Source organism: Aspergillus bombycis (genome assembly GCF_001792695.1).
Source record: "Aspergillus bombycis strain NRRL26010 chromosome Unknown contig00123, whole genome shotgun sequence".
Taxonomy (NCBI): Eukaryota; Fungi; Ascomycota; class Eurotiomycetes; order Eurotiales; family Aspergillaceae; genus Aspergillus; species Aspergillus bombycis.
This window is the reverse complement of record NW_019170125.1, coordinates 1-26,876: the sequence shown is the minus strand read 5'-3', so window position 1 is coordinate 26,876 and position 26,876 is coordinate 1. Positions and strand designations below refer to the sequence as shown.

At 48.0% G+C, this 26,876-nt stretch overlaps 8 protein-coding genes across 8 annotated transcripts; 2 read left to right on the top strand and 6 right to left on the bottom strand.

Moving 5' to 3' along the window:
• Window positions 1-56: 56 nt before the first annotated feature.
• On the bottom strand, window positions 57-1,854 carry pgmA (phosphoglucomutase PGM2; the record flags this gene model as incomplete). Its single annotated transcript, XM_022537420.1, has 3 exons — window positions 57-1,369; window positions 1,430-1,731; window positions 1,802-1,854. The coding sequence occupies 3 exons, from the start codon at window positions 1,852-1,854 to the stop codon at window positions 57-59; spliced, it is 1,668 nt and encodes a 555-aa protein (XP_022384733.1).
• Window positions 1,855-4,654: 2,800 nt separating this feature from the next.
• On the bottom strand, window positions 4,655-5,312 carry ABOM_010291 (oligoribonuclease; the record flags this gene model as incomplete). The annotated part of the gene is made up of 2 exons (XM_022537419.1): window positions 4,655-5,182; window positions 5,265-5,312. The coding sequence occupies 2 exons, from the start codon at window positions 5,310-5,312 to the stop codon at window positions 4,655-4,657; spliced, it is 576 nt and encodes a 191-aa protein (XP_022384734.1).
• An 843-nt stretch (window positions 5,313-6,155) lies between these two features.
• ABOM_010290 (uncharacterized protein) lies at window positions 6,156-8,034 on the bottom strand (the record flags this gene model as incomplete). The annotated part of the gene is made up of 3 exons (XM_022537418.1): window positions 6,156-6,557; window positions 6,623-6,945; window positions 7,002-8,034. 3 exons carry the CDS (start codon window positions 8,032-8,034, stop codon window positions 6,156-6,158), a joined length of 1,758 nt encoding a protein of 585 aa, XP_022384735.1.
• A 1,173-nt stretch (window positions 8,035-9,207) lies between these two features.
• On the bottom strand, window positions 9,208-11,935 carry ABOM_010289 (uncharacterized protein; the record flags this gene model as incomplete). Its single annotated transcript, XM_022537417.1, has 8 exons — window positions 9,208-9,951; window positions 10,021-10,167; window positions 10,238-10,295; window positions 10,688-11,126; window positions 11,186-11,247; window positions 11,301-11,465; window positions 11,529-11,619; window positions 11,704-11,935. The coding sequence occupies 8 exons, from the start codon at window positions 11,933-11,935 to the stop codon at window positions 9,208-9,210; spliced, it is 1,938 nt and encodes a 645-aa protein (XP_022384752.1).
• Window positions 11,936-14,960: 3,025 nt separating this feature from the next.
• On the top strand, window positions 14,961-17,274 carry ABOM_010288 (sugar porter family MFS transporter; the record flags this gene model as incomplete). The annotated part of the gene is made up of 7 exons (XM_022537416.1): window positions 14,961-15,031; window positions 15,096-15,170; window positions 15,249-15,512; window positions 15,577-15,602; window positions 15,659-16,804; window positions 16,873-16,987; window positions 17,052-17,274. 7 exons carry the CDS (start codon window positions 14,961-14,963, stop codon window positions 17,272-17,274), a joined length of 1,920 nt encoding a protein of 639 aa, XP_022384751.1.
• Window positions 17,275-17,971: 697 nt separating this feature from the next.
• Window positions 17,972-20,772, bottom strand: ABOM_010287 (putative beta-N-acetylglucosaminidase; the record flags this gene model as incomplete). Its single annotated transcript, XM_022537415.1, has 4 exons — window positions 17,972-18,346; window positions 18,410-20,479; window positions 20,537-20,659; window positions 20,737-20,772. The coding sequence occupies 4 exons, from the start codon at window positions 20,770-20,772 to the stop codon at window positions 17,972-17,974; spliced, it is 2,604 nt and encodes an 867-aa protein (XP_022384750.1).
• Window positions 20,773-21,563: 791 nt separating this feature from the next.
• Window positions 21,564-23,723, top strand: ABOM_010286 (uncharacterized protein; the record flags this gene model as incomplete). The annotated part of the gene is made up of 9 exons (XM_022537414.1): window positions 21,564-21,813; window positions 21,875-21,914; window positions 21,968-22,411; window positions 22,504-22,628; window positions 22,693-22,887; window positions 22,965-23,203; window positions 23,279-23,335; window positions 23,393-23,476; window positions 23,529-23,723. 9 exons carry the CDS (start codon window positions 21,564-21,566, stop codon window positions 23,721-23,723), a joined length of 1,629 nt encoding a protein of 542 aa, XP_022384749.1.
• Window positions 23,724-24,183: 460 nt separating this feature from the next.
• On the bottom strand, window positions 24,184-25,936 carry ABOM_010285 (putative MFS transporter; the record flags this gene model as incomplete). Its single annotated transcript, XM_022537413.1, has 3 exons — window positions 24,184-25,086; window positions 25,149-25,382; window positions 25,451-25,936. 3 exons carry the CDS (start codon window positions 25,934-25,936, stop codon window positions 24,184-24,186), a joined length of 1,623 nt encoding a protein of 540 aa, XP_022384748.1.
• Window positions 25,937-26,876: the final 940 nt, after the last annotated feature.

Genomic DNA, 26,876 nt, shown 5'->3' with positions numbered 1-26,876 from the left:
ACTGCACCTCACATACGCTTGTGGCACAATATTTACAAACATTAAATCATAGTCACTTAAGTGCGGACGTCAGGCTCCTCGCGGCCGATGAACTCCTTGAAGTTGAGTAGAGAGAGGGCAAGAGCAACGTTGTCCTTCAAGTACTCGGATGCAGTGAGGCCGAACTTGCTCTTGTCGCTCTCGTACTTCTCAATGTACAGACGGATCGTGGCACCGCTGCTTCCCGTGCCGGACAGACGAACGACGATGCGGCTGCCATCGTCGAACTTGGCATACAGACCCTGGTTTCTGGATACGCTGCCGTCCAGATCGGTGTAGGAGAAGTTGCCCACATCGGTGACCTTGCGGCCGGACACAGTAGAGCCGACGAAGCTGTCCTTGTTGGCAACCTTGTCGGATAGGATAGCAATAACCTTGTTGGCACCGTCGCTGTCGACGTTCTCGTAGTCGTAGCGGGTGAAGAAAGTGCGGCCATAGGTCTGCCAGAAGTCGTTCTGGATGGAAGCAATGCTGGGGGTCTGGTCCGATTTCTGTTTGGCCACACCAGCGATGATGTTCAGCCATGCGACGATGGCCCACAAGCCATCCTTCTCACGGATGTGGTTGCTACCAGTACCGAAGCTCTCCTCTCCGCAGATTGAGATCTTCTTGTTGTCAAACAGGTTGCAGAAGAACTTCCAGCCGGTGGGCACCTCGTAGCTCTGCAGACCCTGTGCCTTGGCGACCAGGTCGACAGCACCGGAGGTGGGCATGGAGCGGGCCAAACCGTAAACACCCTGCTTCTGGAAATAGGGAATGAGCTTGGCGTGGTGAGAGATGATGGCCAAGCTGTCACCGGGGGACACAAAGGTGTTAGCACCGTAGATCATGTTGCGGTCACCGTCACCATCGCTAGCGGCACCGAAGTGGATACCGTTCTTATCAACGGCCTCAACCAGCTCATGGGCGTAGACCAGGTTGGGGTCAGGGTGACCACCGTTGAAGTCGGGGCTAGGGACACAGTTCATGGTGCTGCTGCTGGGCAGACCCAGCTCGTTCACGAATATATCGACGCCGTAGGGGCCAGTGACACCGTGCATGCCGTCAAACAGAACCTTGAAGTCCTTGTGGGTATTGAGGAATTCCTTGATCAGGTCGAAATCGAAAATCTCCTTCATCATCTTGACATAGTCGGTAGTCGAGTGGACAACCTCGACCTCCAATGGGCCGTAGGTTTTGGAACCAATGCTGGAAAGATCAATCTCGGGGATCTCAACATAGTTATAGGAGGTGAGGGTCTTGGATGTTTCGTAGATCTTGTTGGTCACCGTCTCGGGGGCGGGCGCACCGTTGGACAGGTTGTACTTGATACCAAAGTCGGCATTGGGACCTAAGACATGGAGTTAGCTGGGGCAATTGCGAAATCTAAAGATTTCCATGCTGTTCTTACCACCGGGGTTGTGGCTGGCAGTCAACAGTATGCCACCGGTGGCCTTCCGTACACGGATAAGATTACTGGCAGCAGGGGTGCTCAAGATGCCGCCCTGGCCGACAAGGAGCTTCTTGACGCCATAGGCGGCACTGATCTTAGCGATCTTCTGGATGACTTCGGGGTTATAGAAGCGGCCATCGCCACCAATGACGAGGAAAGCGTCCTTGGCACCTTCAGGGATGGAGAGGAGGATGCTGGTAATGAAAGATTCGGAGTAGTTGGGCTGCTGGAAGACCTTGACCTTCTTACGAAGACCGGAGCTATAGAGGTTAGCAACGGTTCTATGATATAACACAATCTTAAAGTGGATAGATATAGATAGAGACATACGTTCCCGGCTTCTGGTCAGTAAAGGATTGGAAGGAGACGGTCTGGACGGACATGGTGACAAGGATAGTGTGATGAGGGAGAAGAAAGGAAAAGAGAGAGAAGAAAGGAGAAGAAGATAAGAGGATATTATATAGGGAATTGAGATTGCTCACCGACAATTGGGGGAGGGATCGGAAGAAGAGAGCGCGAGAGAGAGAGAGGAAGATAAATAAAGGAGGGGCACCAACTCAAACTAAAACCATGCGAGTTGACACTCGCGCTGCCGTCATCAGCATGATTTCATCTATGTACACCTCAGGCCCAAACCAGTGCCCCTCTTCCGCCCCACTTAACGCCGCTCTTGTTTTTGCCCAGGGATCGAGGCCCCGCGCGTGGGGAGAAATGGTTCAAGTGCGTGCACAGAAGGTGATTAGCTCACTGACTACATTTAACTATACAGTACAGTGTGAAAGCTGTAGAAGTCTCAACAACTCGAATAGTTCGGGTATCAATTTCCTATGTTCGAGATACTCTTTTCATTCTCACCCCCAGATTCGTGTGGCCAGATATGGGCACTAACGTCAAAAGATTGATCCAGGATCTCTATTGCAAAATGATGAAGGCCATTTCCACACATGCACTGGTATATCTCTCGGGCAGCACCCATCCAACGTTCCTTGGACTCTCTCGGCGCCCTGAGGCGTATAGTGGACACAGACTCCTTTGCGAGATTGAATCGTGGCCTAAACTCACCAAGATAAAAAGTTATTACCGGTATATTCCATTTCTTTGCGATAGCTAGGACAGCTCGCATAGGCAGGTTTTCACATCGGATGGGATTGCAAAACACAGGAGGAAACCCACAAAGATTTGGACCACCAACACGATAGTGTTCCTCTATGAAGCCATCAACGGTAGACATGGGTGGGCTGCAGGAGGCCACAGGCGCTTGTCGAGATGCTCGGGAAGAAGGATATGGCATGGAGCCAGGCTTGATCGGATCCATTGGTATCAAATGTAGGCGTAGTACTGTTGCTGCGGAGTTTAGCAATATGTCGGATTGTTATGATTGAATAAAAGCTGAGACCAAAAGAGGAAGTTGAAATCGCCTTCTCCAGTTAGCGGGTGTGGGTGTGGCTTGAATACAATAGATCAGAGGAAAACGGGGCATTCAAGTTCCGTGTATGTAGATTTGTTCTAATTAGACGTAATGTGAAGTATGGCTGGGTATCACAAAGATATTTAGTTCTGGTAGTAGTTGCTAACATCGCAAGTGCTGTATCTAGAGGCAAGGCTGTGTAGTTCAACAAAGGGCTTAGTCAAGCATGGCCTATGTATAACCCAGTCAACAAAGGACATCTGAAGCAGAAATGCTTGCCTTTGATTAAGAGAAAAACTCGGGTAAAGCGACATCTCTCAGCTTTGAGCCCTTTGACGGCCCATTACCCCTACGAATCCACGACTGTCACGGAATAAACATGTATCGCAATTCCGATAGCAGTCGAAGGCGCCTTCTTTGATGGACCATTACAAAGAGAAATGATGTGAAGTTCTCTCGCCCGAACAATGGAGAAATTCAATACCTGTCTCTTCGGAACAAAAAAAATGAGCGGTAGCGAGAGCGAATACAGGCAGGGACAATCTTGGACAGGAGGGTGCGTGTCCATGAGCTATCAATGAGTGGTTTGAAGGGCTCAGGTACCAAGTGCCGCCTGCACAAAGGCGGCGGCGACGACACCCATAGAAGGCGGAAAAGTCGTCAAGAAACAATTAGCTAAATTTTAAAAATAGATCCATTATAGAAAACAATTTCTAAGACATTCTATTTATTATGAGTCTCCCCCTTTTCTACACGAATACCCACTTTGATGAAAGAGAGAAGAAAATGTTAAATTATCCCTCGGATTTTACCTCAGTTTCTAGAGGTCTTAATCTAGTTGATTGTTGGGCAGGTCCCAATGGAGCTATTTTAATAACTGCAGCTCTAAACTTTGGGACACGGACGCCCCTGAATGATTGGGCCGCTTAACGCCGTCAGAACCAAAGTACACGGACAACTCATCGACCCCCGACATACCAATCGACGGGCTCTGCCACTGCGCCCAGGAAGATCGCAGAGAAATGGAGTGAAGATGACACATGACACATGACACATCCTCTTATCACCTTTGCTTATGAATGAATTCAAATCTAGACCCCTCGGCAAGTCCTAAGATTGCAGGGAGTACTCCCGGACGAACTGAACATATAGCCCAAGGATGAAAGCAATAGCAGCCTGTTTATCCTTGTGACTATGGCTAGTACAGACTTTGCGCATTGCTGACTACTGTTATGTCCCATTGTCGGATGCAGTCAACGTCCATCTTCTCCCTCACGTCACCATGACTGCGCTTTCACTTCCAAGATTGTGTGAATCACGATGGTGATTAAAACGAGTTATTGTCGGATACATGGAGGGGGTGTTCATGGTACTGCTTTCTGGCCCCCACCTTGACGCTGTAGAAAAGGGGTCTCTTCCTTGAATGATGTGTTGGAGCAGGACGAGGGAAGAAAGAAAGATTGGATCTGGCTGCGATATTTCTAGCACGAGGTGCTGTATTTATACAAGATGTATGGGAAGGTCGCAGCCCATCCTAGGCAAATCCCCAGGCCCAGCCAAGTCACAGCGGGAGGTTCCGAGGAACAGGCTGATATCGCCCTTCATAGTCCATGGTGATGCCAGCCAGAAAGACAATAGCCTTGCCTTCTAGAGAGGTGACGTGCTCTGTCAGGTAAAGTAAATCAACACAACCTACCCAAGCGTCGGTGTCCAGACACCGCAACAGTCGTAATAGCAGCAGTGATCAACTAGAAATCGGTCTAACCAACCCTCTTTCATTTTCCTTCACTCCCAAACAATCTCTCCTTATAGAATTTCATCTCCTCGATGCTTTCCAGAATATCATCCTTCGCCAAATGCACTTCCTTCTTCCTAGGCACAGCAGCCAACAACTCATCCGCACCCCATCGTCTCGCTGCCTCCTTAAAGGTGCTCACATCTAAAATCCGATAATGCAACCACTCCAGGACCTTCGCATAGGGACCCCGCGACAAGAAAGCCTTATCCGCATGTACGCTGTTTCCCGCCAACAGCGCCGTGCGAGGCTGCGGCACATATCGCTGAATGTACGCCAATAACTCGGAGGCAGCGGATTCAGGTGTAACGGTGGAGGCGAGGACGGCGGCTGTTAATCCCGTACGACCGTGAGTGTCGATGCACCATTGTGACATGTTGTCCATAGTGGCCTTAGAGGCGTGGACGACGATTTCGAAGCCGTGGGGGTCGAGGAGTTGGAGGTTGGCATCCGTGATGAAGCAGCAAATTTGGATGATTTGGTCCTTTTCGGAATCTAGGCCTGTCATCTGTTTATGTGATTGAAGCGTGTATTAGGTATCACATATATATGGAGGGAATCGTGGTAGAGTCGAAGAGGAGGTTGCGTACTTCGCAGTCTATCCACACTAGTGGATCGGATGAACGTGCCAATGGCATGTTGACGGTGTGTATGTGCAAAATGCTATAGCTTCACTTGAAATCTAAGAGCAATCAGGTAAGGAGTTTTTCTTCTTCAGAGACCTGTGTTCATCTGCGTCTTTTGGTTGATGTGGGAAAAAAGGTGGGGGGGTGAAGAAGTTTCCCTGAGACGTTGCGGGGGGAAATTATTTGAATTATTTAATCAATTTAATTCATAAGTTATGTACGTAGTTCCCGGACGATAAGATAGAGGAAACAGGTAAGATCCCGAGTTCTTCGAATTCAAGTCAATCATATGTTTGCACCTCGCGTGATCCATTTATTCTATAGCGATTAACTTATACCCCAGACCTTTTTCAAATATCAAGTAAAGAATTCTAGATCCTCGTAGGCGAGAGCCCTAGGACCATCCAGCACAAGGTAGTTCCAACTCATGCACATAATCCAGAAAAGTCTCCATGCCGTCGTTATCATCGTTAGGACGTTAAAAGAGAGATAGAGAGAGAGTAAAGAAAAATAGAAGTCCCCAAGCAGAAAAAGAAAGAAAGAAGAAAGAAAAACCAACTAGGTGGCTATCAATTGGTCCACTTACGCCAATCCATCATAGCCATCAAGATAATCTTTTGAGAGTTTCCCCCAATCCAACACAGCAACAAAAAGAGATGAAACGTTGTTCACATAGTTTGCATGTGTGCCAGCCAAAACAAAATAAATAAAACTTAGGATATAGACCATCGAAGATTGTTAAGTTAGCGTTCCAACAGGGTCGTGGAGGGCAATCCTCGATCGAGCCCCAATTGAGAGACATGTTGAACCCAGTAAGTTCATATAACTAATAATATGTTCATCGAGATAACTTCATCACAACTCTTCGTCCTCATTATCCTGTGAGACTGGTTGAGGATGGGCCCCAAAGGAGCTGGAATTCGCCCCTGCAGTTTGTGGTCCATCTGAAGCGGCACTATCCAAAGCTCCGCTGACGGGTTGAGATAGCCCTGATTCGATCCTCCGTCGCAGGGCGTTCTCATCCGCTTGGGATACACTAGCTCTTTGTTTCTTTAATGGGCTCCCCACGAATTCTCCGTTTAGATTGTTGGCCGCAGGCTTGGGGACCTCGGGTATGCCGGCAAGGACTGCTGGTGCAGTTGGAGGAGTGGTGGAGATACTGGATGCTGCAGGAGTCTCTCCTGACGGCTGGGGGCTCGCGGTATCCGTTTTGGGGGTACTAGTGCCCAGAGATGCTGACGAGTGTTGGCGTTTGAGCTGTATTTCCGTTAGCGCAACTTAAGGCGAAGGCCTTAGGTTTTACTTGCCTTGATCTTGCGAACGCCCTCGGCCAGTTCCCCCTGACGTCTAATATCGTCTGGTGACAGATGCTGATCGTCCTCCTTAGCTTCTTCATCGTCGGCTTTACCCAAGATCGAATCATCATCATCGTCGTCACTGTCCATGTCGTCATCTCCAGCGGCCTTGTTCTTCTTTCCCTTCTGCTTGTTCTCGGTACTGTCCCGGAAGTTCAGGAATCCAACTGTGCCACCGGGTTTCAAAGGACCAATATTAGCGAAGTCCGGCTGAAGTGATCTGCGCTTTACTGAGCCAGGAGTTTCTTGCGACTTGGGATCTTTTAACATGCCCATTTTCTGCAATTGCCCTGTAGATGGTCAGTATAGTAAAAAAAGATATCTTTCGAAGTAATAATTGACTTACGCTCTCCTCTATACATGAATGTGAAAATAGCATAAGGCTTGTCGGAAGGGTCAATCCCGGTAACCGTTTGTGTGCTGATGGTCTTGGGGTCGAGGGTCTTGGGCTTTGCAAAACTCGTTGTATGGTCGACGTCTGCATCTGTCCCGCCATTCCCGTCTTGTTGGACTTCGTCGTCGTCATCATGAGCATCGAACTGCGGCGAGTATTCACCACGTTTGACTTCCCCCGAGGCCAGAACACGGAACAGAGCCACCTTGATCTGCCCTGCAGACTCTGGAATAGGGTCGTCGTCCGAATCGGAGAAAGACATGTCATCGTCCGAAACGTCCTCGAGGGGGGATTTCACGTCGTCACCATAGCGCATGATACCCTTGTCATGCTTGGAGTCCATGTCCAGGTCACTGTTGCCATCGGCCGACGCACGCTTTAGACGACGCTTTTCCATCTTCTGCCGTCTCCGCTCAATCTTCGCGGCCACGTCCTTCCCTTCTAGATCTAAGCCATTGAGCCAGCGCTCCAGCCCTACCTCACGGAAGAGGAATTCCCGTTCAGCAAGGCCACCTCCTTCTGACTCAGGGACACTGACCCATCGTGAGTTCACCCAGGTCTCCTCGCCTCTCCGGAGCAAAGTAGCGACCTCTTCCTTTTGTCGCCCGTCGAAGTAGATATAAGCTGCGACCGTCTCGTTCGGAGAGTTTGTCAGCGGCTGATACGGTGCCACCATGCTACTGTATTGGCCTCGCTCTGCCGTTTGACCGGGAAGACCCCCAACAACCTTTGGTTTAGGCGTGGGGTTTTCCGGTGTTGATTTTGGGGTAGAGTAGGGCACATCCTGACTAGGATTCAGCAATGTGATTGAAACTGCAAAGGTGGATTGTTCAGGTTTTCCGGTAGCTGAATCTGGTAGCTTCGGTGGAGGTACGGGAATGTAACAAGCTATGCGAGAGGCTCGGGATTGGCGTTGGATCGAGTACTCGGAAATAGGGCCGTCCGGAGTGTGTATACTCACGGCGAGACCCTTGAAGCACGGCATAATGGGGCGAGCGGTGAGAAGTATGTGAGCAAACTGATGTTCTCCGTAGTATCTTCCAGGGGAGGAAACACGCCGATCGAAGGATGGTCAGGGTGATCGAAGGAGAGAAGATCGTGCGACGGTGCGAAAGAGATAGCTTCCGGTCGTCGTGGGTTGTGGAGGCGGTCAGGAATATCTAGTGTGTTTAGACTGACTGACACCGACAACCCCAAAGGGAGAGAGCGCGAGAAGTCAGTTCAGAGGTTGCAACTGAAGAGTGCGGTAGCGTATAAGAGAGATACTTGGCAAAAGAGCCAGGCGATCTGAAAAAGCACGTTCTTTATGCTTTATCTTCTGTGTGAACAATTCACACAGGCAATCTTAGCTCGGCGGAGGGGGGTGGGAGGGGAAGAAGGGAATGGCTCAGATATAATAGACCAGTTGATCAGGTTGAGCGTACCAAGTTGAAAATGCACGTAAAGAATGTAGGTGCCAGCAACATCGAGTGAAGGTAATGATTCGACTTCTGAAAAAGATATCTGATATGCCCGAAGGCCAACTTCCTTGTACAGCGTGACGGTGCCAGAAGAAGGGTGGAAGGGGGAGAAAGAGAGGAACGAATGGGATGCGGAGGACTGGGCGATCGACGGCCACCAGTGGGAACTCCTCCGCCTTTGCTGCTTTCCATGGTTTCGGTTCTGCTTAAACAAACCCCCATGCAACGTACATTCCTCTTGCCTTGGCGTAAGAATATACTAGTCCAAGTAGTATATTCTAACAACTCAAGTAACCGTGGATTTAGACTTAGTCTCTCTTTGTTTTCCTTTGTGCGACTTCCGTCAAGAGAATCGAGCCCAGTTTCATACGGAGTGTTCGCCCACGGAGCGCCCTTCCAGAGATCTCCTTTCTAACAATGCTGCAAAGTAGTAGATAGTATAATCGGCGTCCTTTCGCCGCTTTAGGCATTGTAGATTTTTGTACAACTCACGGCTCGCTTTGTCGGATGACTATATATAGCATCACATCGTCTCTATTTGTCTAGTGGCCAGAATAAATATATCGCATGAATCTCACAACATTAAATAATCCGACTGGTAAATGAGACGAGGGGGGGGGGGGGAATTCAAAAATTCAATAATACATAGACCAACAGCCTATTGTGCTAAAATAATGAAACAAAACGGTGTGTCTCTCTCATATCCCACGCCGTCGTGCCTCTTCCATAGCCATATCTGCCAAGTCAGGAAAATCTCGGTTCAAGCCACTGAAAAGCAACTCGGCCTTCTGTCGCCTTTTCTGCTCAATCTGAGCTTCTAGATCGGATATCTTTTCAAGGACTTTGGCATGTGAATCGATCAGTGACAACTCAAGCAGGCCGTCGGCATATTGGCGCAGAGTGCCTAGCTTTCTTTCAAGAGAGGGGATGTTTTCCTCGTCAATGGGATACGGAGCGTTAGCAATGTGATTGTTAGGTCCATGAGCATATCGGTATGCGGTATTTTTTGGCATGGAAGAGAGTGGGGTATGAGCTTGTCCATGCTGGCTCAGATGCAAACTTTTGTCCGGGGAGCTTCTGTCCTCCACGAGATCACTGATGCGGAGCTGCCCTTTTGAATTGAAAGACCTTGTCGACCCACCACGCATGGGAAGGCCATGGGGAACATCGGCATCTGCAACGATTTCCGACCTTCTATTCTGAGCGGGCTCAACACTCTCAGAGGAGGAATGTATAGCTTCGTGTAGCGACCTTTCGTGACCATCGTCGTTTGGCAGCCTAGGTCGTTTTTGTCCCCGAGGCTCCAAAGTGTTTTGTGGAGATGCGCTTTGCGTAATAGAGACTGCTCTCTTGCCTCTCTTCTGGTCAAATACGTTGTCTACGAAGCCGGAGATGCGACCTCGTGGATCAACAGGCTTAATTCGAGCTCGGACGGGCTTATCCTTGCTTTGGTAAGGACGAGAAAAATGGCAACAACGACAGTTGCATATTTGCGAGCATTTCGGACAAACCCACGAGGTTTCGTTTCTGAGGAACTTCAGGAGATCAATATCAAAGTGCCTATACAGACCACGATAACAAAAGAAAGCTGAGCATTGAGAGCATGTTATTCCCTTCCAGACAGGGTGACTGTCACGACAGAGGTGGCAGAGGCGTTCCTAGGCGTTGTCAGCTAGAATATTATCGAGCCATTGCAAAGGCTGATATAAAGCCATCATATAGACTTACTGAGGGTTGTCGTCGCGCTTCCGCTGCTACCAGAGCCATGGCGCCCAAAGTCTTTCGTCTAATACATAGGTTAGCTGAATGATATTCCCTGGCCCAGCGAAATCGAAACTTGAATAAACTATCACACAGGCAAGCTAAGACATGCCGGTCTAATAGTGATTAGGGGAGCCATACTTTGGTCGTCCTATGTCTGAGGGGGAATAACCGCCTAATCTATCTCGAGTAGACTTGATGAGACTTCGGCAATATTCGCTCCGGAATAGCTCAGCCCAAGTATAGTCACCAACATGTTTGCAACTCCTTCCGGATACGTAACATGTTAGACAGAGGTCAAAATCTCCACATTGCTCGCAGTGTAAGTGTCGGTTCCATATCGTTAATCCGCAAAAGTTACATTCCACCACAGCTCCTTGTGTATCCACAAGTTTAATAGGCACAGATGAGTCACACCCAGTATCCTCGTCATCGACTAGCTGTTGAAGCATATCTACAAGCAGTTTCGCCTCTTCTGGGTTGTGACTGCTGTCGCGGAGTGCATGTATTGGTATCAAGGGAACTCGGCCTGTATCTGCATAGCATTGCTTTTGATATACAGGCTGGATATAATCAAAAAATGATGGAATTGAGGATGCATGCAGGATGTTCCAGACCACCTTTGTTACCATGGGGCTGACATTCCATATTTGATGAGCAGTTGCTGAAGGAAATATCACCAAGTCCCCGGGCTCTTGATGAGTGACGTATATTGGGAAATTGGCAGATTCCATTTGCGCGATGGAGATATTAGCCCAATCAGTGTGGGACGACTTTCCAAGCCTTTCCATAAATGCGTCATACTTTTCCTGCGAGCGTTGATCGGTGCCAAAGCACAATGAACCATATCGGCTTTCTTTATTATATCAGGGTAAGTCCCAAGAAAGACTGGTGCAGTGAGGGATGTTTGCATACCTTCAGACTCAATCATCAGATTCAGTGCAACTGTTCCACTAAAACATCTATGGAAACCGGACCTGAAATATGAATCATGAGCAATAGTTTCGCATCTTATCCGCAGCCTACGTACAAGGAAAACTGGGTTCCAACGTAAGCCATCAACACTTCGGGTGTGATTTCCTTTGGCAATACTCGGAACAAGTCGAACGAGCCTAGTTGCATTAAACAAGAAGGCAAGACAGTCTTCAACGCTCTGATCCACTCGACGGGACATTGAAGGTCTTTCGCGTAGAGCCTACTATGGCAGTCAACAAAACATGTCATAGACATGTAATGGCGGATTTCCTTTTTAACATACGATTCACGAACGTGACCAGCACGACTATGGTCCGTAGGTATCAGATCACGAAGCCGCATCCTAACATCGCGACCAGTCTGGCAGTTCCTTACTGGTATAGCTAAGTAGAGAAACCCGAGAACAGATGTCAGAAAATCTATATGAGATATCTATCATGCAACTGTTGGATACATACCTCCCGAGGAAGAAGATGTAACCAAGCACCCATTGTTCAAAGTTGATGCGTCCCAGCGATCAGTCTGGTTTAGTCCACGGATCACGAACGGCTTCCCTTCCTGTAGCTTCTTTTCAAACCAGCCAGGGGTTTCATAGATGGCCTGAACCGGAAACTCGGAAAATGGAACAAATAGGCCCCCGGAACGCAGGAGATCCTGCGCAGATGGTATATTTGACTGAGAAAACTCCATTTTGTGGCTGGAATAGAACCCGCATGCATTTCTATGTAAAGTAAAGCAATGGAGGCATATTTCCGGATATATGGACCGATGCCACGTCAGTGTCGAACTACAAACAAGCATCTCGGAACTGGATGTGGCGGTTGTTTCTCTCTGGGGCTAACACACGTGACTTATGGCTACGAAGTGCCCTTAACTCTTTAAGGAAATATAGTAGGACCGGGCCTGGGCTCAGTCCCAAACTGAAGGCTATTACCAAATGAAGGCACCAGCATCACCATATCAGTAGCCTAACTAAATCTAGACAGAATAACTACCTGGAGAATTAATCTATCCCGATGACGTCGTTCCATCCAATGCGCCAGATTGTATGAATATCAATCCTCTCGGAATCCGAGGTTACTATAGGGTTTAGCCAGTAGCGGTTAACTAGGTTAAACTGGCTTCAGTGAATTATCCTGGGCTATCAGATGATAGTACTCTTCGCATATAAGCCCCTTGAAGTCTGTAGACTATGTCCTCAGAAAAAGGGCACGAAGCAGAAACACAGGGTGAAAAGCGGACCACTTCTCTTATGGAAAATGTTTTAGTACATTCCAATTAACTTAATTGATGTAGACAAACACAAAGACTCTAGTCAACGCGGCGGGTGAAGATTCAGTGAAACTCTAAACTATAGTGTTGTGTTGTGTTTGTGAGCACCTGTTTCAGGTCGACCGTAACAACAGGACTAATACATAGCACTACAAGAGATATAGCTAGTATACTACCTTGAGCAGTATATCGCTTTATGCATGAACCGAGACATCCCATTCCCAATCCTCCAGGTTATTAAAGAATGAATACTATTGAGTGACAAATGGAAATTTATTCCCGTGACAAGGAAGTGCCCGAGCGTTTGCTGGAAAGAGTTAGGGTTACTGTACAAAGTAGTAGTGCCGCAGTATTTGCCTTGCCACTCTATGGGAAGCTCATTGATAGAAACTACTAGTATGTAGCTATATAATTAATTAGAAGACCTCAAGTCTATGAGCGTATAGCAGGATATACAAAGTGTATCCTTTCCCATGTGGTGATGCTCCGCACGAATAGTACTCCGACTCGAATTAAAACATGAACTGCGAGCGTAGGACCCTTGGCAAATGATTTAATATTTATAGTCCCGAATCAAATGAATAGCAGTGGTTGTCTGTGAGTTTTCTTCTGCCACTATTCGTCATCCCCAGTTAAGGAGACACATCCACACCTCGGCACAACGCTGGACACTGCAAAGATATAATAATTAACTTTTGTTTAATTTGCTCCAGGGTATTGGTAGTATGAACATTGGGATTCAGCGTCCGTGCCAACCTAATCTTACTTGGGTTTTCTGTTCCAAACAACCCCATGTTGCAATGTCAGCCAGCTCTGATACTCCTTACCCTACAATGTGAGATTTTATTAATCTGGTTTGGTCCTCGGTATTGTCCCCGAGTTGGGTCATTCTGACGGGCTGTGAATCCACCCCGGCTTCTCAGGATTTTCGAGCCTTGGGATTTTCATGGTTGGCTCCGTTAAGTGGATGGTCACACTTTTACCATTGGTGCTAGTATATTTATGGCTCGTGGATTATGGAGACATTATCTCGATATTGGGTGGGTTGTGATGATGGAAGTTCTCTCGTCATCCCGGAATAATCACCCGAGAACTCCTATCATGTTATTGTCGTATACATGGACCATGGAGGGGAAAAGTTGGTAGATTAAAAACGAAAACACAATATAAATGAAAGAGAGAATCCTCCCCCATGGTATATGGGTCGTACAACTTGAGTACAACAAATGATTGTTATCGTAACTCGGAGTACTGAACTGGTTGAATCGACTGTACTATTCCACATCAGGATTAGTGTAGCAAATCAATCTCACTGGAGTGACCAATCGTCAGTCGCTAGTACACTTCAGGTTTAGCTCCTGGGAAACGTAGGTGGCTTCAAGGTTGATTGCAGTGTCACTTTTCCCTCTCCTGCCTCTGCCTATAATCTACATTTTGTTACCTTACATCCTTAGCACTGTCTATGACTACCCGATGTAAGAAGCTCTCTGCTTCCAAAACGCGGGCAGTCCGCTGTACACAAGTCATAGACAGGATAGTACTGGACTTGGCGTGCTTTGAGTTCCAGGAACGGCTACTAGTGCTCCACCAGAAACGCTTGGTATGCATGACTTGCATCTAAATAGTACTACCTAGTATAATCTATCCATCTCACTAAAATTCCCTTGGTAATTACTAGTAGCTTCAGGTACTCAATGGCAGTCAGATTCGAGGGTGGCTAGAAACATCCGTGATTGTACAAACATATCGAAGGGCGAAAAAGACTCACAGAATGAATGTATCTGTCCATGCTATAAAGAACTTTTAAATAATAGACAGTATAGTAGAGCGTACTTCTGCTAGAAAGGATTGGATCAAGTGGCTTCACTAGAGACCCCCTCCCCAGTTTTCTATTGTTCTGCGACTGTATTTGAGTTGAAACAGAACAAGAGGCGAGAGAGAGAAATATGGATACATTGCACCATACTACCACATAGTATCTATGTAATAGCTACCTTTGTTCATGGACAAAGTGTTGGGGATAGATTACCTCGTAGTGAGTACAGGGTTGGGGATTCCCACGGGGAAACAGTAGTGGAACCACGGAGAGAAAGAAGTGTTAAGTGCCCAGGTGAATACAGTCACGGTCTGATTGGGCAATGGTTGTTGGTAACCCTGTCTGGGGAAGCATCACCTGCTGTGTTGGAGCCCTATTTCTCAGGGCTTCCATGACTGACACCTTCCCCTTTTAGATCGCATGACACTGCTCTTTTTTTCATCTCATCTGCTTCTCCCCCGCACTTTTCCCTTCTTCTTAAACTCTTTCTCCCTCCCTATTCCCACCTCATCCCTCTGCTAAGTACTGTTACCTCTCCTCTACCTCAGCCATCGAAACTGTAACCCCCCCAATCACCGACTGAATTCACCGTTCTCTATACGTCTCTTTCTGTAAGCTTCAGTGATCATGGACGACTCCAAAGTGAAGTCGGATGGAGACACGCCTCCTGGTGATCTGATGTCACACGTGGAGCAACGGTTAGTTGTCTCTGTCATCTATAGTCTGTCCCTAAAGAAGCCCTTGCTAACAGGTTCTGTACAGCCTCAGCGATGATCATGGCGTTTCTGAGAAGGGGCATGTTGAGCATATCAATCTCAACAAGAACACCTCTGCCAAGTAAGCTATCTGTCATTTGCAGTCTGAATTCACAGTATCTCCCTTTTTGTGCAAATGAAGGCTAATGTATCCTTCTAGGATCAAGAACCCTCTGGCGGACTTGACCCCCGCTCAGGTCCTTCAAGATGTTGACCACTTCGCCAATGAGCATGGACTCCAGGACATTCTCGATCATCTGAAGAAGGGCGCTCTGATTGCGAGGGACCCAGACAGTTTTGAGACCGTTGAGAACATGACTGATGACGAAATTACAGTCATTACTAATGAGACTACCCACAAGTGGCGCCAGCCATGGCCGCTCTATTTCACCATTGGCCTTTGCTCTATTGGGGCTGCCGTCCAGTATGTACCTTGCCGACTCATTGTCTATTGCGTTCACTTATGGCAATCGCTAATTGTTCTTCAGGGGATGGGACCAGACGGGAAGTAATGGTATATATCTTTGATAGTCTTACGGTCGAACGTCTATTTACCTCCTTCGCTACTAGGTGCCAACTTGTCTTTTCCTGATGCCCTTGGTATCCCAGAGAAAGGTGCACTCAAGGCCAGAAACCAGTGGCTTGTTGGTATTCTGAACTCGTACGTGTTTCACCCTTCCACCTGCTCATCTATTGATATGGAAGCTAGTGCGCCTTACCTCGCAACTGCGTTTGGCGGCTGCTGGATCTCTGACCCCCTCAACAAGTACCTGGGCCGTCGTGGCGTCATCTTTATCTCTGCTATTTTCTGTTTGCTGACTCCAATCGGCTCTGCTGTCTCTCAAACCTGGCCTCAGTTATTCGTCACTCGCCTCTTGATGGGTATTGGGATGGGACTGAAAGGAGCCACAATCCCCATATACTGCGCTGAAAACACCCCTGCAAACATTCGTGGCGGCCTGGTTATGTCCTGGCAATTGTGGACTGCATTTGGAATTTTCCTCGGGACTTGCGCAAACCTTGCTATCAAAGACACGGGTGCTATATCCTGGCGCCTGCAGCTCGGCTCAGCTTTTATTCCAGCTCTTCCTCTGACTCTTGGGGTGTTCTTATGCCCTGAATCCCCTCGCTGGTATCTCAAGAAGGGGTTAGTCAGGAAAGCATACCAGTCGCTGTGCAAGTTGCGTAACAGTGATTTGCAGGCCGCCAGAGACCTGTACTACATCTACACCCAGATCAAGATCGAAGAAGAGCTTGTTGGTAAGCACAATTATCTGGTGCGTCTTGGTGAATTGTTCACTATCCCGCGTGTCCGCCGTGCAACCCTTGCGTCAGGGACAGTCATGCTTGCCCAGCAGATGTGCGGCATTAATATTGTGGCGTTCTATTCCTCAACAATCTTTGCTCAAGCTGGGGCAAATGTGACTGAGGCATTGCTTGCCTCGTGGGGCTTTGGTCTGATCAACTTCCTGTTCGCCTTTCCGGCTGTGTTCACCATCGATACATACGGACGCAGGGCCCTTCTCTTGTTTACCTTCCCGCAAATGGCCTGGACACTGTTGGCTGCAGGGTTTTGCTTTTACATACCGCAGGAGCAGACTGCACATCTAGCCTGTATCTCCCTTTTCGTCTTTATGTTTGCGGCGTTCTATTCAGTCGGTGAGGGGCCTGTCCCTTTTGCTTACTCTGCCGAGGTTTTCCCCCTGTCGCATCGAGGTGAGAAACCCACCCTCAAAGATCTTGGAGAGCATTCGCTAATTCGCACATTCTATCTTGTTACATAGAGGTTGGTATGTCTTTTGCTGTGGCAACAAACTTCTTTTGGGCGGCCGTGCTCAGCATCACATTCCCACGGATGCTAGGGGTTATGACGCCAACTGGAGCTTTCGCCTTTTACGCGTAAGTTGTCATTCAAATAGTCCTGCTCTGGACCCTGTTCTACAAAGACCTAACATAAGAACAGTGGCTTGAATGTTACAGCATGTATCATGATCTTCTTCTTAGTCCCGGAGACTAAGCAGCGCACCCTGGAGGAGCTGGACTACGTATTTGCTGTCCCTGTCCGTATGCACTCCGGCTACCAGCTCAAGAAAGCACTCCCATACTGGGTCAAGAGATATATCCTTCGACGCAATGTCAAGCTGGAGCCTTTGTACCAGTTCGACCACGTAGCGACGCGGACCTAAAGGAAGAGGCAGGACCTAATGTCCTTTTAATTGAGAGAACTACTTTGTTGCTTCACCGGGTTAGGAGTTCGAGACGATTTACTGATGGATGCCTTTCTAATTCTTTCGATGGTTTAATATGGGACCTTATGGCGTGTATGTACCAGGCTAGGGATGATTATGGGGCTAACGTTCGCCATGTTTTACTAGCTCCATCAGCGTATGCGAAATGCAAAATTGCTTGAATGGTTGTTTTCCACCCAGGTAGTCATTTGAGAGATAATGAGCGTCAATCTATGCTGGTTTGGTCCCCCAACCGTAAAGAGGAACTTTTCGAGACTTCGTATTGAACCAAATCGCAGGGAGTTGGAAAGTGTACCGTTTCTTCGATACTTCACATACTAATGCTCCACTACAATCATACCGTATACACGATATGAACTTCTGGGGACATCAGGCCTCCAGAAAGCGGGTCTGTGAGCTCTCCATACTCATCTCAGGGATGTAATGCAAAGTGCCCCAACCACTACACCACTAGAGGAGTCAGCTCTGGATTTTAGAGAGAAGGATCCGCTTCGATTTAGAACATCTATACACGTTAATCCCTAGAAATAACAATGGGACTGATATGTCGTCAGCACATAAGGGCTTAAGACTCATCGTAAGCTCCACAGTGACAATTTTGTTTCATCTCTGAGGGATTTCGTTCATATCATTATCAAGCATCGAGTTGTATTGCCCCCGTTCGGCAACTCCACCAGACCTTGAACCCGAGCTTCTCATACCACCCTTCTAGGCTCACCCAGTCAACAAAAACCCCCTCAACTCCTCTCTGCCTCATATCTTCGATCGCATGGCAGAGCAAGGCAAGCCCAACTCCCTCCTTGCGGTAATCTGCGTCAACACCTACACAACCGATGAGACCAGTTTTGGGTCCACAGAGAGAAGGGAATGCCCAATGCGGCTTGAGCATAGGAGACTCATGGGAAAGCATTAGCGTCCAGCCCACCTGCTTCCCGTTGGGGTCAAATGCGGTCATTACGCTAGACGGGTATTTGCTAGGGTCAAGTTTATGATACATCTGAACCCAGGCCTATGATAGGTATCAGTACAATATGATACGCTCAAAGATGACAAGCAGTATTAGATCACTTACCTGGTTATACGAGAAGTTCTTCTCTTGGCCAACAATACATTCTTGGTAGTCGGTAGTTTCTAGGGGGCGGAAGGTATATCCTCGCTCCTTGGCTCGAGTGACGTACAGCTCTGGACTTTGAAATTCTTTGATGTCTTGATAGAGATCAACAGACCGTGGGACTGGAGGGTTTAGTTGGAATCCCCGATGGACAAAGAATTCCTGGACCTCCGTCGGCAGGTCAATGGGAAGTCCAGGCCAGAAACGTGGGAATGTACTTCCCAGCTCTAGCCGTGAATGCTTGAACGTTTTCACCATCCAAGCCTTACACTCTGCAAGTAACGCAGTCCCTACTCCCCGACCCTGCCATTTTGGATCAACCGCAAATGCTGCAAGTTGGACACAGACAGTGTCTTGCTGAGTGACCACGAAGAGGAGACAAAATCCAATGATTTTAGACTCCGGGCAGCTTGTCCTGGCAACGAGATGGTGTGATTCGGCAGGAAGAAGATGGGGAGGAGGCGTTATCACTTCATTTAAGTTGTCTGCAGATACTTTATAATTGGGCAGAGCTGCGAGCCATACATCATATACCTGGGGAAAGTCAGTTGAAGCTGCATATTGTCGCACTTCGAGCCAACGTGGTGCAGGCTTTTCTGGCCCAACAGGTAGAGCCCCCTTTGCTAGCTGCGGCCCAAAGAGATGCTCCACAGCTACTGTAAAAGCCTCTAATGTTGGCTCGTACGTGGTGACGTAGGTCTGAATGCTTGAATCCTCAAGAAAGTCATACGGATTACAGAGTGCCATAGCAACCATTGAACGACTGCGGCGCGGCAGTTCAAGGCCCAACGTTCTTTGATATGCTGATTCCCGTGCATTGATAGAGGCGAATATGACCACATCGGCAGCTTCGACAAGGCTGAGCTGCTCACTCGATAGACCCTCTGGCCCGTACCTAATCTCGAAAGCTTGGCCATTCCATTGTCTAAGAATGTCGAGATAGACGGAGGCGTTATAGGATCCCTTTCTGCCCAAACCTTCCCCATCCACTGCACCGCCAGTCGGTGTCTTATCACCTGGGAAGAGAAATGCAATTTTCGATGAAGGAGACAAGGGAAGAATGCTCTGTGTATCGCGCACAAGAGTGACCGATCTAGAATAGGCCTCCTTTGCTAACTCTGCGCCTTTTTGGTTAAGAGATGTAAGCCCATCAAGACTCTGTGGCTTGAGAGCTGCGTCCCAACTCAGAAAACGGGCTTTTAGTGCAGTTACTCTGCGAAAAGCTTCCTCCAGGCGCGAAGTCGGCACCTTTCCGGATTCTACAGCCTCGCAGATCTTGCCGATGGATCCTACCTGGACATCATAGGTGTGACAGACCATAATACTGTCACAGCCTGCCTCTAAAGCGAGGGCCGCCCCCTGTTCAGTCCCGTATGAGGCACGGATACCATCCATCTCTAGACAGTCTGTGATCACCATACCGTCATAGCTCATGTCCCTCCGTAATATATTCAAGGCTTCAGCAGACAGTGTAGCAGGGAGTTGACTGTCGTCAATAGCAGGTAGCGAAATGTGAGCTGTCATTACTGCCTCAATACCTTCGGCTACAGCTCTGCGAAAAGGTCTCAATTCACATTTGTCTAGCTGTTCTCTTGTCTTAGAGATGACAGGAAGGCCATAATGAGAGTCCACGGCGGTATCTCCGTGTCCTGGGAAGTGCTTGACGCTGGGTACCACTTTCTGCTCTCGGAGACCTTGAGCAGTAGCGCATGCCAATCTTCCGACAAATCCAGGGTGATCTCCAAAGCTGCGGACCCCGATCACTGGGTTTAATGGCTCTGAGTTGATGTCGCACACAGGAGCATAGTTCATGTTTATCCCGAATAATCTCAGCGTCTCGCCTGTGACAGCGCCGACAGTCTTAGCAAGCTCTGGGGAATAAGTCGCTCCGAGAGCCATAGGGCCAGGGAGTTGAGCGGCAATAGGAGGTGAAATCCGGGTGACCAACCCATTCTCTTGGTCAATGCCAATAAACAAGGGGAACTCATGCCCAGCTAGTCTCGCCTCCTCTTGTAAAGAATGAATTAGAGACTAAGAGTATTAGCCCTGTTTTCTTTTTGGTATCATCGTATGAATGGAGTGGCCTACTTGCAACTGGGCTGCATCGCTGATATTTCGCTTGAAAAGAACAATCCCCCCCAAGCCATATTCGTGGATTAAGGTTTTGATCTCAAGACTAGGAGTGAGGCCGTGAAAGCCGACCGCGAAAAGCTATACAAGTGTGGTCCTTAGCTCATTGAACATTGGTGTTGTTAGTTGGAAACCGTGCTAGGAAGTCTTGTTCGTACCTGGCCGACTTTTTTACGTAGATCTGTGGGTTGCATCTCAGCAACTATAGAATGAAGCGTTGAAGAGGGGTGAAGGGTGACCCGGGTGGTGGAGGTGATGGGCGTAGGAATGTTGAAGTGGAGTGGTAGGACCGTAGGAGACCCACGCGGGGGGAGGGGAGATCTCAGCATCAGACCATCAGTTGGGCCAATAATAGTTGAATTCAAGGGAAGACTAGTAGTAGTTAGGTAATAGTTATAGGTAGAAACATGGATGGATCTTGAAGGGAGAGTTGCGATAGAAATAAAGATACATACAATGCATACAATCCATTCAATCCAAACCCGGATCCAGGAAAGGTTTAGTATGGTTGATTGTTTGATTGATTAAATTGCCTTACATTGGGTTCAGGCATGAACCCCGGATTTATTCACGTGAACTTATAACTAGAAGGAGAATAGTCAACAAATGATAAAAACAACGACACCGACACCGACACTGACATCAGTGAGGAATGGTATACTCAACGCCAGCGATACATCTATCTCCTTCATTGCGGGGTAAAAAAAGGAAAGAGTGATCAATTCATCCGATTCGACGGATGATTTCTCTGATAAAAGTGCCCTAATCTATCATTTACTACACATCCTTGATTCACGATTACCACGTACCACCGTCTACCTCTTATCTTCCCATCTCTATCGTCGTCTCATCTTTGCCATTTTCTCCATACCATTCATTCTACTAATCTACCCCGTTCTTTCGCCTATTCTCAATTCAATAACAACATACATCCTCTCTGAAACAGAGTGACAGGGACCGCTTTATCCCTTGCTGGACGATCGTCATGTCTCACAACGATCGGAGTGGAAGTCAAGACGTTTCTTCGCTGGATTTGAGTGCTGCCAACGACGGAACTGTTGAAGAAAGTCCCGACTCCACCAGCAAGGCCAATGTCACCGTTCAGGATATAGTACCGCAGCAAGAGCGGCCCACCTCAAGGGATGAGCTTGACCATCTTTTCAGAGCCGAGGAGGACTATGACCAGCCAACAACGACCCGGAAAGAATTATGGTCTTACTACCTGTATTATAATGGTGAGCTCGTTGAGGTCTCTTGCTTCTGGTCCTCCCTGACTTGGATTGCCTTGCCCTTCAGGTGATAATGGAGTTGGTCCTGGCTCTTATTCTCAAGCACTGTAAGCATGCTGGACCGGGATTCTCACGAGCTGTACTGATTGAGACCCTTTAGGTTTCAATGGGCCCTGACCGGTGCGGGCTGGCAGCCAGGGACGGTACCGCATGAACCTTGCACAGCGTCATCTGCGTGTGTGGTTCCTTGGGCCGGCGGCACTCGCTCCGTCTCGTCAGTCGTCCTCATCGCCAATGGGCTTTGTTTTACTTGTATGACGGTGATCTTTGTTTGGTTGGGTAGTGCTGCAGATTATGGCTCCTTTGGCCGCTGGCTACTCTTAGTCCTCACCGTGGTCTGTTGGACTTTGCAGTATGGTATGATGGCAATCAAGCATCCCAGTCAATGGCCTGCAGCGATGGGCATGTATGTGGTCGCATATGTTGCTTATGGTGCGACATTGGTATTCTATGCAGCAGTTTTCCCTCGGCTTGCGCGCTTTATGCCCCACGTCCGCAAGGCCCGTGAAGAAGATTTGCGCGAAGACAAAATCACCTTGGAGGAGTACGACACGATAGAGTCGCTGGAGAGAAACCATATCAGGTCGATATCCTATCTTATATCAACCTTGCTGAGTAGGTACTAATGAAACGTAGCAACGTGTCCACTGCGCACAGTAATATTGGTTATCTCTTCACACTTGCGCTCAATCTGAGCGTTTTGCTGCCGCTCCAGGGAAACGACTATTCAAACAATCTTGCTTTGTGTCTGACAAACTCCTGTAAGGACGATCTGGATGACCTAAGCGCATATTAGCTTCGTAAATTTTAGCTAACAGCCTTCAGACTGGGTCGTCCTAGGCGTGTGGTGGTTTATTTTCCAGCAGAAGCGGCCTGGTCCACAAGTCCCAGAGGGCTCTAGTTATGCAACGATTGGCTTCAAGCAGTTATGGGTAGCACTCCGAGAGGTTCGGTCACTGCCGCAGACGTTTCTCTACTTTGTTGCGTACTTTTTGCTGGCTGATGGGCTGAACACGACGGGTAAGGTTGCTACTGCTGTGTACCCCAGGTCAACCCGAGAAGCTCAAGCTCAATGCTAACGAAGTCTCATTTAACAGGGACACTCGTTGGCATAATCCAGAACAACGAGGTATCCTTTTCGTTCCTCCAACTGACATATCTCGGAATCGCTCAAGCGGTAACCTCAACTATCTCGACCTTCGGATTCTGGTATATCCAGAAATACTTCAAGATAAGCACTAAGCGAATGTTTCTCGTTACAAACTTCTTCAGTGTGTTCATCCCTTTCTGGGGTATGTTAGGTTTGTGGACAACACGCATCGGATATCATCATCGTGTCAGTCAATTTACTACACAGACTAAATTAACGTAAAGTCTACAAGCCCTTTACTAACAAGATATGCTCACACAGTGGGAATTCTACTTCTACAACGTTGTTTTTGGTCTCTTTCAGGCTCCATACTATGCCGTACGTTTGTCTCTTTTCCGAAATTTCCGAGGTTATAATTATAGTAATCCAGAACAGTACGCCCAAACTATGATCAGCGAACTCATGCCCCAAGGATACGATAACATGTTTTTCGCTCTATTCGGCATCACCAACCGTGCCGTAAGTCTGCCATTTGCTGCCCCATCGAAGCGTATTAACACTGTCCATCTAGTCCTCGATAATCGGCCCGAATGTCATCCAAGCCATCATCAATGATACACAGAACAATTGGATGGGGTTTCCATTTCTCTTTGCCATTTGTACTGCTGCCATGATTATGATTAGTTTTGTGGATGTGGAGAAAGGTCGTCAGGACGGACGAAAATTTGTGCAGAAGAAAAAGCTGCCTTCGCGAGATGAGGCTTAACTAAATACCAAAGAATGAGTGCAAGGAAAGATATTTCTTTTATTACTAAACACGATATGGCAACCAGTGGAGTGTTCTAGGGTCATTATATCATTACCTGTATTGAGAGTTGCTACATATCGAATACTTAGCGCGTGTACCATTATCATGCACCGCGAAAGAGTTTGAAACCAGGTTACTGCCCGTGTCAACGAAATATCTAACCATCTCTAAACTTCGTATCTAACACTAATATAGACTATGAGTATAATGTACAGGAACAAAGTGGGTATTCACAAAAGCCAAACGCTACACCATAAAACACAAGAATGAAACTATACACATTAAGAATGTGGTCTAAAAAACGCCAAAACCCCAAGTACTTTTCCCAGATCAGCCTCTATTTTACCATGCTTGCCAACATATTGAACACGCCGTAAGTATATCTTTGCTTCTTTTTCCTTTCGGCAGAGCACCAAGTCTAGACACTCTCACAAGGTGCTTCTTTTTCTTGAGCTTCTTTCTGCTCATACTTGGAATCGACGGCTTCGCGCCATTTAGGGCCGTATTCAGCTGTTAGCCATACCAATACCCCAGAAAGAACCAGAAACAAAGCCGAGACTGTGTTAAACCATCCCACACCCATTGCCTTGGTGGCTGGTAAGACGACACCGGTGCCCAGTGCGGCAAAAACATACCGGAAAAGGTAGTTGCCTGCAATGACCTCAGCACTACGGCCCTTATCGTGCATCACGTCAAGGCAATAGGTATTGATACTTGGGAAGCAGAATAATTGTGCGACGCCCTGTAGGAACATGGCGATAACAGGGACGGGGATACCGCCGACTTCCTGGTCGAGTGTCCAGCCATAGACGAGGATACAACCCGGGGCGACCACACACACGAATGCTAGGCAAGATCGCAGCCGGTCCTCTGGGATGCGGAGGCCGTTGCGACGTTTGATGTACTTTCGAACAAAATAATCGGCCCAACGACCACCGACAAAGGTGCCAGCCAAGTAGCCAGCTCCCGGAGCAAGGTAAAAGAGACCGCATTCAATAGGACTGTTTAAGTGGAAACGAGGGTTGAGGATAAAACGAATAGGAGTTAAAAGAGCGTATTGGTTCCAGACCAGGGCACCGGCGGCTAAGCCGGTAATGAGGATGTTAGGGTATGAGAAGGTAAGGATTATCACGCGCACAGGCGACACACGCTGCCAAAGTAGCTTGCTCTTCTCGGGAAGACTCTTCCCGGCCAGATCACCATCGGTTTTAGAGTGTATCGTCTCAGGGAAGAAAAAAATGAGCATCAAGGCGGAAAACCCGCTCATCGCAGACAGAAGCCAGAATATTACCCTCCATGATCGGAAGGTCACGATGACACCCTGAGTCTTCAAGTTAGCCACTGTCTACTAAATGACTGATCAGAAACGGAGTCAAGACATACTCCGAGGAAAGGGCCAGCCGCAGGCCCGGTCATACTTCCTGATAGAAGCCATACCATTGCTGATGCTCGGCTGCGAGGTTCATACACATCTCCAATGGCAGAGCTACCGACAACAAGGAAGGATGTCCCTTGGAAAGCAGTGAGGATACGAAAGACGAAATAGGCAGGGAGGTTAGGAGACAGGGCAGTAGCAATCGTAAAAATGAAAAAGAGAACGCCACTTGCAACAAAAATCTAAATACAAACACTGGTCAGTGGAAGGTCATAGACAAAGAACTCTAAAGCATAGAGGTGAAACTTACAGGGCGACGGCCCCAAACCTGGCTAAGAGGACCCCAGACAAGAGAGGCGACCCCCATGGACGTCAAATAAAGTGCATTGCTAGCATTGATTATATCCCCAGTCGTTTTAAAGGTCTTGGATATCTCTGGAACTGCGGCTAGGATGGCTGTTGAGGAGATAGGAGCAAGAAAGGCACAATACGAGAGGACAAAAACAATGATGATTTTCCGTGCGGGTGAAAACCGCGTATATTGTTCTGCATCAGCTTCTTCAAAGTCATCATCGTCTGCAACAGGCTCTTTCTGCAAATCATGGCTTTGTTCAGATTGCACAGGAACAAGTGTATTAGGGGTGCCAGGGGGCTGTGCGCAGTCTTCCCGAGGATCCAGATGCTCCTCTGTGGTGGCAACTTGCGTGGTAGCCGAATTGAGAGAAGATCTGTCCGACATTGTCGGGACCTCTCTCTCATGGACAGAAACCGACTTGACAGAAGCAGACTTGAACATGGCTCATGCCAACTGCAGTGACAACAAGGGAAAGACAATGTTCAACTAGAAAATGAAAGTGTTTGAACTCCTCCAGGTTTAGGCACCAGATCAATGAATGAACGAATGTATGGACAGATTTGACATTAAGTGGAATGAGCGACTAGGCAAAAGCCAAGAGAGAGCAACGAAAAGAGAGACTGAAAACTGGAAAGAGGGAAATCTGTTTTGGATACAGTGCTTTAATGAGCAGACATATTGACACCACATGCATCTTAAATGAGCAAAATCGGAAAAGGAGGCAGACCCTCAATGCTCTCTGCATTGCGCGTTTTGCAGAAGAGAATTTCATTTTTAGCACGACTATCATCACATCACCAGCCTGAGGTATGGCCAGATCATGCAGCCAAATGGGGCCAACTCAACATCATTGGTGCCTGAGAGTGCTCAGCGCCCAGCAGGACGACAATGTAAATCGTAGCACATTCCTCTTAATGCGAGCATAGAATACCACAGTCCCCATAGAATACACGGAGCCAATGATGTGATTGAGACCTAGCCACGCCCATGGCCACTATAGGTTCGGGAGCGGAGCCGCAGGTCTATAGCTTGGCCCAAGAGTGGGAACTGGATCGACATTGCAGTCCAACTACTACGTAGTAGACCCCTGGATGGCCAACGGTGCAAACAATAGGCCGAAAGCCACGCCTGCTCTCGTGAAGTAATTGTTCCATGTAGCGGAGACGGTCTAGGAGTAGACGGCTTTCCGATAGCTCCCGTTACCCATCGGTTCTTGACTAAGGATCTGCGACCAAGTGGAGCCGGAACAGGATTGTTCAGGAGGATCATCATGATGGGGCTGGATGGGTTTTGCGACGACCAAGCACATGACGACCCAGCTAATTTGCTGGAGTCAGTGTTGACGTGCTCTCACAGTTGTTCATTTGGTAAGAACTCCAAA